Raw genomic sequence first — 14,222 nt, forward strand, 5'->3', positions numbered from 1 at the left:
AAGTGAACTAGAAAAATAATTCAGAGAGGTGGTACATAAAAGTTAACCATTTAGCAATTGACTTAAGAAATGTGTGGCTTTTACCTTATCCACATGCAAACTGTTGTTTTATTGCATACTAAGGAATAAAACTGGATTTCCTATTAATAATCATTATGGTCTAGAAAAATTGTAACTTCCATTTACACTAAATCCAAAAGCTTCCTCTCAACCTTATCTGATGCCAATGAGTCCCTAAGGAATGACTGATAGAATGCTGCAAATTTGTTGCTTTTAGGGTCAACGTTTCCTTATGTTCTAACAATCTTATTTCCACTGAGCTAATTAGAGGAAGGCGAGCCTTACTAGAAAGTAAGAAGTTCAATCTTTGATGTCAATTGAACAGATTTACAGCAGAAACTCCCCATAATGTCATCCTAAGGAAAAAGCACAAGCAATAACATCTGTTATCTAGAAAAGCTGATTTAAGCAAAACAATTAATTAGGAGATGAAGTCAGCTCCCTTCCAAGACTCTCACCTTCAGATACCTTCTTCCTTTCTTTCGTCCCCGCCCCCTATCAAACTATCAACTTTGCATCTCCTTCTTTCTGAACCTCACTCAGGAATGTTTTCTGTGCATTATTATCTCAGCTAACTACTTGACCAGACAGGGGTAAACATTTCTGCACTTTAACCAGAGTTTCAAGGGAAAGAATGTATTCTTCTAAAGAATTGGCACTAATGGCGACCGAGCAGACATCTCTGGCCAGGGTGAGAGACACTTTGGAGCCAAGAGACATTCCAGCCCTTCCAACCATATGCAAATACCTTCCCCATCTCTCCAGGAACAACCTTTTCAGCTGCCAACAGTTCTCACGTGGTTGTTCACTGTTTTCTTCTAGGACTTTGAATGAGGGAACTTAGTAGGAATTTTTCCATCAAGTATGAAGCAACAGACAACTTTCCATATCTGCACTGCCATCCCTAAAAGGAAGTTAAAATAGAGCTCTCTCTGACAGTCAAAGGGTCTTTTGAATTAAAGGATGTGTCATTATAGAGAAGACATTCTTAGATAACGGAAAGGTAACAGAGGAGAAAGTCAGCAAGCAGGAATCAGCCAGTACCTGAAGAGAATAGAGGGAAAACTGGGTTATAGTGGAAATGTACTCTTTCAGGGTAAGCTGCTTTGGACAGGCCCATGTGGCAGGAATCTCTCTATCCTTTGTTGTTTCCAATTACTTGATGTCAAAGCATGATATGGCCTCCATCAACAAGGAATGAATGCAAAAATAGCACAAAAATGTCCCAAGAGTTGAGTTGCAAAGGTACCAGCTTCTGAAATGAGGTCAGCTGATCATTATATGAGCCATTAAATGAGGCTTTGATGGACACAGAGGCACTATCTTTCACTTGATCCTATCTACCCAGTGATAACACATAAGAATAAGCACTCTGGGGTCAAATCTTGGTTTCACCATTTACTAATTAGACAGCTATGGGCAAACTACCTACGCTATCTTTGTCTTGGTTCTTCTTTTTTATTTATTTATTTTTTTTTGCTGCAAGGCATGTGGGACCTTAGTTCCCCAGTCAGGGATCAAACCTGTGCCCTTTGCATTGGAAGCACCAAGTCATAACCAGGGAAGTCCCTGCCTTAATTCTTTATCCATAAAATTCAAACCGTTAATAATGAAGAAGTGAGTAAAGTTACACCTGTAAAACACTTAGGACTGTATCAGGCACATAGAAAACACTCAAAAATTTTAGCAATAATTATTTCAGGTCATTCTCCCAACTTCTTCACTCTCCTGGTTTCCTTCCTTCCTTGCTGGCCTCCCCTTGTTCCCTCGTGCTTACTCCCATCCACCTTTCTGATTACTTTTCATCTCTATTTGCATTGCTTTTATAGTCTCATCCTATCTCGTGACTTTAAATACCATCTGTATGCCGACAACTTAACTACTTGGTCATGCTTGCATTACGAAGCCATCAAAAGAGTGGGGTCTAGGGACTTCCCTGGCAGTCCAGTGGCTGAGACTCTGTGCTCCCAGTGCAGGGTGCCTGGGTTCAATCCCTGGTTAGGGAACTGGATCCCACATGCCACAACGAAGACCCAGCGTAGCCAAATAAATAACTTTTTTCAATTAAAAAAAGGATCTAAAGTGAGAAAGACTGCACCCAGGGACGAGCAGCCATGGGCAGTGTTCAGCATTCTGGCCCTCTTCAACTGGGCCCATTTTTTCTTCATTCATCAGGAACAAGACCCATGAATGTCCTGACTTGACATGTGATGTTCTTTCCTCCACAGTCCACGCCGCCTCCCCGACTTGGGAAACCACTCCCCTCTTCAGAGGGCCTTTTGTCTGATCAAGGCTGTTTTCACTGTGCCGTGGTCTCAGACAGATTTCTTTTGTGTTCTGTTTAAACACAGAGTGACAGTCCACTAACATAAAGTCTAAAAACTTTGGCTTATCTTTTTGTAAAAGCTACTGTATCAAATCTGTCCTTAAAATAGCAGAATGACCCATTCTGTATGTACAGGGGATTCTCACAGAGTAGCCAAGTGTCTGGGGTGGAAGTTAAAAAGGCCGATGCAGAATCCGCTACAATCAAATGTGTTGGGAGTCATCAGTAGTTGGGGGGCAGTGAGGCGGAGGAAGGGGGAGAGTCAAATGGAAAGAAATAGCGTTGCTAAGCCACTTGTTTTGATAGAGACAGCAATTTTCTTTTTTTCTCCATCAGAACCTTGATGGGGCCTCCAGGAGCCTGGCGGAATTAACGGCTGGCAATACCAGGGACATAGTGATGAGCGGAGGCTGCCCTTCTTAGTTTTAGTACCCATGGTGGCATCTATCCATCGTTCATTCAAGTTAGATTTATTTCATCAGCCCAATTCTCGGTACTAGGAAAGACAATGAATAAGAAAGATAAAAATGTCTGCGGTCCTGGAATTTATATCTTAGAAAAGAGAAACAAAGTAAATAAACAACAACAACAAAAAACAAAACAATGCCCATTATGTCAGAGGGTGATAAATGCAATGAAGAAAGAGCAAAGAATCTGAGAAATCAACACTAAGAAAGTGACCTATAAGTAATGACCTGTAGAAGGTGAGGGGCAGATCATGCACAGTCTGAGGCAAGAGTGTTCAAGAAGAGAGGAAGTATGAAGGCCTTAAGGTACTCACTATGTTGGGAAGAAAGCAAGAATACCATTGTACCTAGACAGTGTATTAAAAAGCAGAGACATTGCTTTGCCGACAAAGGTCCATCTAGTCAAAGCCATGGCTTTTCCAGTTGTCATGTACATATGTGAGAGGTGGACTATAAAGAAGGTTGTGCACCAAAGAATTGATGTTTTCCAACTGTGGTGCTGGAGAAGACTCTTGAGAGTCCCTTGGACTGCAAGGAGATCAAACCAGGCAGTCCTAAAGGAAATAAACCCTGAATACTCATTTGAAGGACTAATGCTGAAGCTGAAGCTCTAATACTTTGTCACTGGGTGCAAAGAGCCGATTCATTAGAAAAGACCCTGATGCTGGGAAAGATTGAAGGCAGAAGATGGGGACAACAGAGGACGAGATGGTTGGATGGCATCACTGACTCAATGTACACGAGTTTGAGCAAGCTCCAGGAGATGGTGAAGGACAGGGAAGCCTGGTGTGCTTCAGTCCATAAGGTCACCAAGAGCTGGACTCGACTGAGCAACTGAACAACCATTGCACTGTGAGTCGGGGGAGAGAAGGAGACAGTTCAGGGGATGTCCAAGTTAATAGTTAGGGTCTACCTGGACTCTGACTCTGTATGAGCTGGGGAGCAATGGTAGCCAGGGAGATGCGGAGATGCACCATCGAGATTTCCCTTCAAGGAAGGGCCAGCTGCAGGGAAGGACTCTCTACCTACACTCAACTCCTTCAACGTCCACCTCAGTTGTATCAATAGAAAGGTACCTTGCTAGGATAGACCACATCCAGCAACTGAGGAAAGCCAATTCAGCCTGACACAGACCATTCTGCTTGCCAGCTGCAGCTCCAGAACTCGCCACTGGGTCAACCGAGGCCTTCCCACTTCAGTTTCTTCCTCTGCCTGTTCCTGCTTCCTCCTCTTCCCTTCACAGACACTGATCTTCATTAATATCATGCACTCCAAAGTCCCTCTCAGCATCAGTTTCTGAAAAATCCAATTCATGTGTGACAGAAGCCACTGGTGCTTTTGAGTAGAGGAGTGACAAGATCTGACTGGTTTTTAAAGGGGGCTGAGAGTTGACAGGAGGGGGACAAGAACACCAGGTGATCAGTAGGGAAGGCATTGCAATAATCCAGGTAATAGGTGACCATGACCTGGATCAACACAGCAGTGGTAAAGATCAGTTACCAGTTTCAAAACTGTTTGGATTCTACATATATTCTGATGATTGAAATGATGGGATTTTCTGATGGGTTGGATGTAAGGTATAAAAAGAAAGAGTCCAAAGTGTGGAGTCTAAGCAAAGATGGAGTAGTCACTTTCTCAAATGGGGAAATCAATGGATAAAGCAGGTTTGGGGCATTAATGGAGATCTAGAGTTCAGTTTTTGGATGTAAGTCTGAAATGACTCTTGTACCACCAGGTTATCAAATAAGCAGTTGGACATACAGGACTAGAGTTTAGGGTAGGGCCTGGATTATAGTCCTAAATTTATAAGTTGTCAGCGTACAGATGGTATGTCACGAGACAGAATGAGCCCAAAGCAATGCAGATAGAGACGAAAAGTAATCAGAAAGGTGGACGGAAAGAAGCATGAGGGAATAAGGGGAGGCCAAGAAAGAAAGAAGGAAGCCAGGAGAATGTAGTTTCTCGGAAGCCAAACTGTTTCATGGTGGAAGGCAGGATACGCTGTGTGCAGTGTTGCTAGTTAGCTAAACAAGATGAGAGCTGAGAATGGGTCTTTGGATTTAACAATGGAAGTCACCAGTGACCTTGGCCAAAGAAATACCTTGGTCAAGGGTGGTGGGGAAAAAACACCTGAAAGGCATGGATATGAGAAAAACTGAGGAAAACTACAGTGGATAAAGATAAATCTGCCAAGGAATTTTGCCAAGGTACAGAGGAAATAGGTGACAGCAAGAAGGGAATGTGGGGAAAATGAAGATTTGATGAGAGGAGATAAATGGTGAGAGACAGAGTGTGATCTAGAACATGAATGAACTGGCTGGACTACACAGCATGGAAAGATCATCCCGAGGAACAGGAGGAAAGAAAATATACAGGCTGAGGTGCAAATGATGGTTGAGTTATGAGAATTTGCGTCCTTCTGTTAATTGCTTCTATTTTCACATCTATAAGAAGCAATGTTGTTTGAGCAGGTGGTGTTGGAGGTCTGAGAAAAGAGGGCCAGACTGCTGAGGGTGGAGGCAAGGAAGTGATGCTAATGATGGGCCATAAAATATAAGCTAAGGAGGTAAATAACTGAGGGATTTGAGGGACAGTGAAGAGGTGGCGGGATCAATGGACTATAAGACCCAGTGGGATCAACAAAGAGTTGGGAAATAACATTTTCTAATAACTCCCAATGCCAAACATGGGATGGATGCCAGTGAGCTCTGCCAGGGGATGCTCTTGAGATGAATTCCTGACTTGGGTCAGCTCAAAGAACCTCAGATTCTTAACAGTGGGAGGAAGGACATCAAGGGTGTCCAAGGAAAGAGCAGAGAAAGCAAAGAATCCAATTAAGACACAAACAGTGGCTCCAGGGAGGGACTGTCATATTGGCCAGGAAAGGAGACTGCCAGGAATGGGGGCAGTACTTCATATCACCCTTGGATGTAAATGAGTAGTTTCCCTCGTTAGTGTAGCTACCTTGTAACATCCCCATCCAAAAGAAAGAACAGATATAACTGGAGTACTCTTCACTGCTAGTGGAAGGGATTTGCCGTTGCAAGTCAGTTTCAGTTTGCAAAACTAAAAATGAGACAGGTTACCCAGATGAGTTGTTTCCAAATCATCTGACTCTTAGAATTACTTAAAATACAGATTCCATACTCCTGATATAGTAGGTGTGAGTTTTGGCCTAAGAATATATATTTAAAGCTCCCCAGGTAACTTTTATATGCCAAGCTTAAGAATCTAGCTTATTTCCATCAAGGGACCCTAGAGATGATCACATTCTATAAATTGTGATGAAATAATGCTTTTGAGAACACAGCTGAAATCTCAAAGTTGTCCCTAGATAGGATCAAGAAAGCATGTAGCCTCATTTGCCCTGGCAGCTATAATATAACAATATGGGAAGCCAGCCTGAAAACAAAGCTGAAACCTAGAGGGGAGTAAAGTCAAGAACACAAAGAAAGAGAACTGGAGCCCTGAATGCACCTTACCTGAACCCCACTCTGCCTCAGAAGTTTTTGCTTACATGAGTCAATAAATACCCTTAATTGTTTAAGCCAATTGGAGGTGGGTTTTCTGTTTCTTAACAACAAAAAGTATCCTCCACAGCCTTCCCACATCAAAATTAAACCAGTGTGAAAATATACACCAGCATTTTCTCCTTCCCTTTAGTGACAGTAAAAGGTAGGTAAGATTGACATATTTCAGATATTTCCATCCCTAAATTTAATTTTACTTAAGGATTTCCTTATCAAAATAAATGAGTTTTGATTTTTTACCTTTTACGAAGAAAATCTCCTTGTTAATGAGAATAAAAACCAAAGAACTGGGCTCAAAATGACAAGCAAGTCTCTGACACCATAAGACAGGATGTTTTTATATGAGAATCCAAGAAAGTCTAGCAGAACAGAAGTGTAGCCGTGGTCGTCTTCCTCTTTTGGGGGTTTCCTCAATACCCACTGGGCACTCAAAAGTAGATATGCTATTAATGTGAATCAGTGAGTAAAGGCTTATTTTCAAAGTTGCTGATCTTCACGAGGCTGATGATATATAAACTTAAAGGAGACCTCTAGTATTGCTTCCAAACTTGGAATCTCAAGATCTGAACAATAAACAAGCCATTATATCCATAATAACAGTGACTTAACTTTTCAAGGCACAGAGTGGTAATTGCATTTCCTTCTTTCATTCATTTCTTACTGTTTCCAATAATGCTGGGGGTCAAGCATGACCTGAGGGCTAATGACCAAAAGCATAGAGATTTTAACGTGAAACTTCACATTGTCTAATCTGTTACATTCTTGGAGAGACTTTTAAATTTCCCAAAAACTGATGTTTCCAGTTTCTTGGTATATGATACCGAGATATTAGAAATAAGACTTAAAGACCAGCAAAATAACCACTGGCATAGAGGGCAAATGTTTAGCATTTCTGAATTAACCCAGCGAAGTGTGAAAGATACATGTTCCACTGTCTATAGAAGAAGTTCCCTATGGTATATGCTTGGAGAAAGCAATGGCACCGCACTCCAGTACTCTTGCCTGGAAAATCCCATGGACCGAGGGCCTGGTGGGCTGTAGTACATGGGGTCGCAAAGAGTCGGACACAACTGAGCGACTTCACTTTCACTTTTCACTTTCCTGCATTGGAGAAGGAAATGGCAACCCACTCCAGTGTTCTTGCCTGGAGAATCCCAGGGACGGGGTAGCCTTGTAGGCTGCCATCTATGGGGTCGCGCAGAGTCAGACATGACTGAAGCGACTTAGCAGCAGCAGCAGGGTATATGCTAAGGATTCTTAGATGAGCACCAAAGTGCATTCTGTCTCCACTGAAGCATCTTCATATGTCTCCAAACCCTTCTTCTCTCCTTTCTTTCTAGCTCTTTCTCACAGCCAAGGTCTAGTGCCTGGAAAAGGGACAATATTTTAGGAATAAAAACAAATGAAGAAAGTTGGAAAAGGGACAAAGGCCTAGGACTTGCTGAAAAATGAAATCCTACAAAAGACTCAAGAGTTTCCATACTTTGATCTCTCAGATCATTTTCCAGAACATTCCAGTCCATCACAAAGTAAAGCTCCAAATAAGAATCCCTTAGGCTACAAAAAAAACTTCTAGTTGCAACATGATCACAAGAACACAACATCACGTCCGTGTCTTGCTTTAATATTTGCAAGCCTTTTCCCTCTTCAATTATTGAGTTATCCCAGGACCACCTACTCGTAAGAAATTTCAAGTCTGTCTTCATACACAAAATGGAAAACTGGTTTTATCTGATAAGGTGTTCCAGATATCTGTTGTTTCTGCAACTCAACATCTGTTCACCATTCTCCTGGGAGCCTCACCTCATTTTCCCTCTGGGGTCTAGACTTCAGTCTGTGACTTCAAAGATCAAGCATGTGACTCAAGTCTAAGCCAGAGGCACATTGCATATCCCTGGATATAGTGACTGGTTCTCCAATGAGCTTATGACCTAAGAGGAGTCCCTGAATGCAATTGAGACTTTTGCAGAGTATAATTAAAACAAAACTTACTCTTTTCCATTGGACATAACATTAAAGGATATGATGCCAGAGAAGAACATGCTAGAGAACACAGTCATCTCAGAACCAGGAGATAGAGAAACCAATCCACATGAAGTAGGCTGAGTGCCCAACTATACTAGGTTAAACCAAATTGCCAAATTTGACTGCTTCTGACCTAGGAACAACAATCCCATATGCTGCTGCTGCTAAGTCACGTCAGTCGTGTCCGACTCTGTGTGACCCCAGAGACAGCAGCCCACCAGGCTCCCCCGTCCCTGGGATTCTCCAGGCAAGAACACTGGAGTGGGTTGCCATTTCCTTCTCCAATGCATGAAAGTGAAAAGTGAAAGTGAAGTCGCTCAGTCGTGTCCGACTCTTAGCGACCCCATGGACTGCAGCCTACCAGGCTCCTCCATCCAACAATCCCATATGGTTCAACCTAATAGCTTTATCTTTTCAATTATATATTTCAATACTCCTTCCTTTTGGCTTCAAGCAGTTTAACTGAGTTTTCTGTCATTTACAAACATGAGAATTCACACTAATGTGTAAAGTTGCTGTAGCCAATAAAGTACTGTGTCAAAGATGCACAAGAAAATCATTTAAAGATCCCTTGTACTAAAAAGGGGGCAGGGGGAGACACCAAGATACAATATCTTCTCCACAAGTTTATAAAAAGTTAAATTCTTGAAAAGGGCAGTCATGATGGATAGAAATACATGAGACCTCACAGTCTAAAAAGCATTTCACACTTTCCTCAGGTAACTGGCATAACTACCCTATGAGGTAAACATGTGTCCATTTTATAGATAAAACCAACCCAGAGCAGTTGAGTATGTTGTAATGAATTTACATTCATTACAAATCCAGATCCTCTAATCCCCAAATTCACACTTTTTCTACTGTGTCTCACAATGCTAAGATGGTCAAGAAATCAATTAGGAAACATTTGTACAGGCCCTTTATAAACATGGGAAGCATCAAAGCATCTCTGACATTTCAAAACATCTATCAATCTGATCATTCTAAAAGCAGCCCAAAACACTGAGGCTGGAATGTGTCAAATCTAATATTGGTGAAATCCTAGCCAGAGTTATTAGGAACTAGAAAATTACTATCTCAGAATCGTAAACACAAAGTTGCAGCCCATTTTAACTGTGGAATCTAGACTCCTCTTTTCAGTTCTCATCATCCTTAACCTTTCTGTTATATTGATACTGCTGTCTTACTAGCACACCGTAAGCTAAGCTAAGCTAAGTCACTAAGCTAAGTCGCTCAGTCGTGTCCGACTCTTTGCGACCCCATGGACTGCAGCCTACCAGGCTCGTAGATGCTTATTAATAAATATTTGTGGATTGCCAGACACGACTGGAGTGACTTCATTTTCACTTTTCACTTTCCTGCATTGGAGAAGGAAATGGCAACCCACTCCAGTGTTCTTGCCTGGTGAATCCCAGGGACAGGGGAGCCTGATGGGCTGCCATCTATGGGGTCGCACAGAGTCAGACACGACTGAAGTGACTTAGCAGCCACAGTGTAATGATTTTTTTAATTTCTCAAGATCACAAAATTAATGGACTATAACTATTAATATGTGAATTATATCAACTCTTCAGAAATGTGCTCTGATGGTCCACAATGTTTAAAAAATGGATCCAGAGGCACAGACTTTGGGAGTTCTGGGTCAAGCTAAAAACACATGGTTATATTAATCTATCATAAGATTCAGCTTAGGCCTGAGACTGGTGACCCACCCAACTAAAGATTCGCCCAAGATCATCTTTTCATCATACTTTGCCTCAACTGATAAGTCAGGATCAACACAAAAGGAATCTAGAGATCTCAACATGGGGACATTTAGAGGACATGCATCTAAAGGTCTTGTGGAAGAATGAGGAGTCTCAGGTTCAGACCCTGGCTCGATCAATGTCCTTTAGGTGGGGCACTTAACTCCACCCTTTCACTCCATTCAGTCTCCCTCCAGCGTTTAGTTGCTGCTAAGTCGCTTCAGTCCGACTGTGCGACCCGTAGACGGCAGCCCACCAGGCTCCCCCGTCCCTGGGATCCTCCAGGCAAGAACTCTGGAGTGGGTTGCCATTTCCTTCTCCACCAGGATTTAGTTACTTAACTATAAAATAATGCCAAGCAGTCCAAGTGATATATCTAAAGGTTATAAAAGTTTATATTAAAATAGGGCAGGGACAGGAAGTTTAAGCAGAAGCCCCAAAGACTGGCAAGGAAGAACTTCAGTAAGAGAAAGCAAAGCCAATTGCTGTGAAATAAAAGCAGCAGCAGATAATAGAGACTTGACAGAACCAAAATGTTGCCTGTTTGCTATTGGCCACACAACCCTTCTAAGCATATAAACTGTACCCAAAGATGTAATTGTCATAAAACCTGATCCTATTAAGGGCACAATCAAACTTCTATTGGATGAAAGAGTATCATTGTCCTGAGAAACCATAACATTTTCTGAAAAACTTCAAATCACGTCCTGGAATCTGGGAATTCTTCAGAGAAATGTTAGGTGGAAAATACTTAAAGATATTCTCATGTGCATTTTGAAATTAGAAATATGATCAGTAAGCAAGAAAAGGTATTGTGAATCAAAGTAATAAAAAGAGCTATTAGTTTATGATCATTGTCTACAATGCCTTACACCATGCTAAGGCACACTTACCACTTTATGTTCATAAAATGTCACAGAATGGATTCTCCCATTATCATACCAGTTTTACAGATAAGCAATCTGAGCCATGTAAAGTTAAAGGACTTTCCCAAGGTCACACAGCTAGAATGAGGTGAAGCCATTGCTTCAGGCTCTCCGCATTTTTTAAAAAGCATTATGCAAAATAGAGGGCAGTGCAAATAATTTCTAGCCACAGATATGCAATATTTTTTAAAAGACTAACTGCAAAACACTTTCCAGTTTCTAATGATATGAAGTTTGCAGGATGATCTTACCTAAAATAAGGGCATTTACAATGTCATCATACTTCTTCATCTACATCAAAAATCAATACAACAGGAATCTAGAAATCTTAAACCCCCAGGTTGACAATATTCAGAGGACATGTATGTAAAAATGATCAATTGGGAAGACTGAGAGTGAGGATAGAAACCTGCAAAGAGTTTCTGGAAATATCAAGTTATGAGCAGCAAGCAAATTCTACAGTATGTGGCAAAGACTTGCAAAAAGTCCCTTGGCTTCTTTAGTAACTTCACACGTGGACAGAAACTAAGGGGGTATGACATTTCTAGTACAAAAGAGCCATATACTAGAGCAGTTTAGTTAAAGCCTCTGGTATCAGAATCTCTGGGAATTGTCTCACAGTGATTTTCTAGCCATATGACCTTAAGGAAATTAACTGGTCTATGCCTTCATTTCCCATCTGTGAAATAGAAACAGTAAGAGTGCTTACTTAAAAAGAGGCGTGATAAAGACTAAATTTCAACAAGTGTAAAATACTTAGAACAGGGCCTGCCACATAAAAGTATATGATATATACGATATCATATGCTATATACTATACATATTATGTGATTATTATTATAGAATGAAAGGTAGATGGGTCTAAACTACCAAGAAGAGTAAGTACAGGTTATTTGATGACTAAGACATTAACACAGGGATGAAAACATCTGTTTGGGTTGTATGTGGATAACCCAGATGTATCCCAGTTTAACCCAGACGAGGTTTCCTTTTGCCAGGCACTTACAGGAACATATAGTAAAACTTGTGGCTATATTTAGGACAAACCCTCCACAATAATAATAAATTCTCTTTCTCTGTTACCAACCCTGAGAAAAGGTTTTCGAAGTTATAATTATTAACGTTCTCTTCCTGCCTCCCCTCCTTTTCCAAAGAGTTTTACACGACCAGTGAGGTTTGTTGGCGTTTCCAAACTTCTTCCCAGGAAGTCTGCAATGTGTACTGTTAGGAGTTGCTGTATAATTACTTAGTTGATTCCCTCTAAGGAGCTTACTCTAAGAATTGAGGAAAGAAAGCAGATTAACCATCTGAATACATGCCACTGGCCCATCCCCTCTCTCTGCCATAAATGGGGGCTTCTGCAGTCCCCACTCTTCAACCCTAATATGTGATCCAGGCAAATCAATGTATTGCTTTGGCTAATCCTACAACAATAGGGGTTTCATTTTCATTGTAGGGCAATTAAGTTGTCCGAGAAGGAAGGAGCGGGAGGAAGGGGTGGTGGGGGAGAGGGTGGTCTCCCGTCCCCACAGACAGATTAGTCCCCCTGGAGGCAGCAGCGTCCGCTCTGTCTGTCTGGTGGTCGGTCACACGCAGCTCTTCGCTGCTACCTAGCAACGCAAAGCCAGGGAGAGAGCTCGCTTGTTCCCCTGCCTCCTCGCCTCTCCCATTCATCCCTAGCTTCCTCTCTCTCTCTCCTTCTCCCCGACCTCAGCCCCCGATCTCTCTCTTTCCCCTCCTTCTCTCCCTTTTACTCTCTATTTGTCTTCTCTCCTCCTCCCCTCTTATTCTTTTTATTCTCTCCCCTACTCCCTCCTCCTCTTTCCCTCGCCTCCGTTCCTGTAAAAAACTAAAACTCTCCCGACAACTTGAGAGAAGTTTACAGCGCTTCATCGCAGAAACTTTCTCCATTCGAGCCCTCAAAACTCCGGCAGCGCAGACGAGCCCCATTCATCAACACAAAAGCCTCCACTTCCCGGCTGGAAAGGGAAACCCTTCAAGAAAATGCTGCAGCGTATCAGCCGCTCTCTCGGCCAATCCCACCTCCCGGCCTTATCTCGGCTAGTGAATGATCTTTATCGAGATGCGGTCTCTTGGGGGTCACGGCGAGACCAAGTTTCGCTGCTGCAGAAAGGCGGGGTGCTCGAGCCCCCAGCCTGGGCGCGCGAAGGGATTCCCGGGCGGGGCGCTGCAGGTGGAAAACTGCGCACGGAGCAGCGCGGAAGACCGCTTGGCCCCGGAGAGAAGAAACCAGCGCGGGGAGCAAGCTGCGGACTCACGAGGAGAGCAGCAAAGTACCTTCCAGGAGGGTTGGGACAAACCTCCGTGGGAACAAAGGCGGGGTCCTTGTGGGGTGTGCTGTCACCGAAACCGCAGGGGCTGCTTTCTCAAGTTTGGGACAGCTCACTGCCGGGGCGGGCGAAGGAGGGGCGCTCCTGCCGGCCCCACGTAGGGCAACCTGAGGGCCCCACAGGGAGCTGTCCGGCGGCCTCCCGCTCCTGGCCTTTGCTGGCCGCAGCCCCCTCCGCTCGCCCGCGGACCCGACCCTGCCGCAGCCAGGGAAGTCCCGCACTCCGCGCGGAGCTCGGACCGGTGGGCGCTTACCTCCGCCACTGGCCGGCGCCAGGCAGGCGGCGAAAGCCAGCAGCAGCGTGCACGCTGCCGCCGCCGCCCAGCGCTCCATCCCAGCGACTGTCCGGGTCCCCGGCCTCGCCGTTCCTTCCCCGGGAGGTGGGCGCGCGTCGCACTCGGCACTGCAGCCCCTCCACTGGGGAGCGCTCTTTCAGGGCCGCACCTCTGCGGGCTCCTAGTGGCAGAAAGCCGGGACCCGCGCCTGAGGAATCGCGTTTTCTACCGGCGCCAGTCCCCACCCTCCAGACCGTGCATAAAGCCCTTTAGACCCGCCCGCCCCGGAACTAGCCTGCGGGAATCCCGCGGGGCAGGCCCCCTGCCGCCCGGCCCGCCCCCTGCACTTTGCAGCTGCGAGAGGAGTCGGGACCCGAACACACGCGTGCACTCTCACGCAGACACTCCTACAGACACAGCCGCGCGCGCACACGCGCCCGCTCACACGTGCACGCACACTTCCCAGGTACACACGCTCATTCATACGCGCACACACGCTCATCACCGTCACACGCTCA

At 44.1% G+C, this 14,222-nt stretch overlaps 1 protein-coding gene across 1 annotated transcript in view; it reads right to left on the bottom strand.

Annotated features, from left to right (window-relative positions):
* The window catches only part of LRP2 (LDL receptor related protein 2), a 176,348-nt gene extending 162,421 nt beyond the window's left edge, over positions 1–13,927 (bottom strand). Inside the window, 1 exon segment of the mRNA XM_070357974.1 lies at positions 13,684–13,927. Within this exon segment, the coding sequence (XP_070214075.1) occupies positions 13,684–13,762 (79 nt within the window). The 5' untranslated portion in view covers positions 13,763–13,927.
* Positions 13,928–14,222: the final 295 nt, after the last annotated feature.

Source organism: Bos mutus, chromosome 2 (assembly GCF_027580195.1).
Source record: "Bos mutus isolate GX-2022 chromosome 2, NWIPB_WYAK_1.1, whole genome shotgun sequence".
NCBI classification, from domain to species: Eukaryota; Metazoa; Chordata; class Mammalia; order Artiodactyla; family Bovidae; genus Bos; species Bos mutus.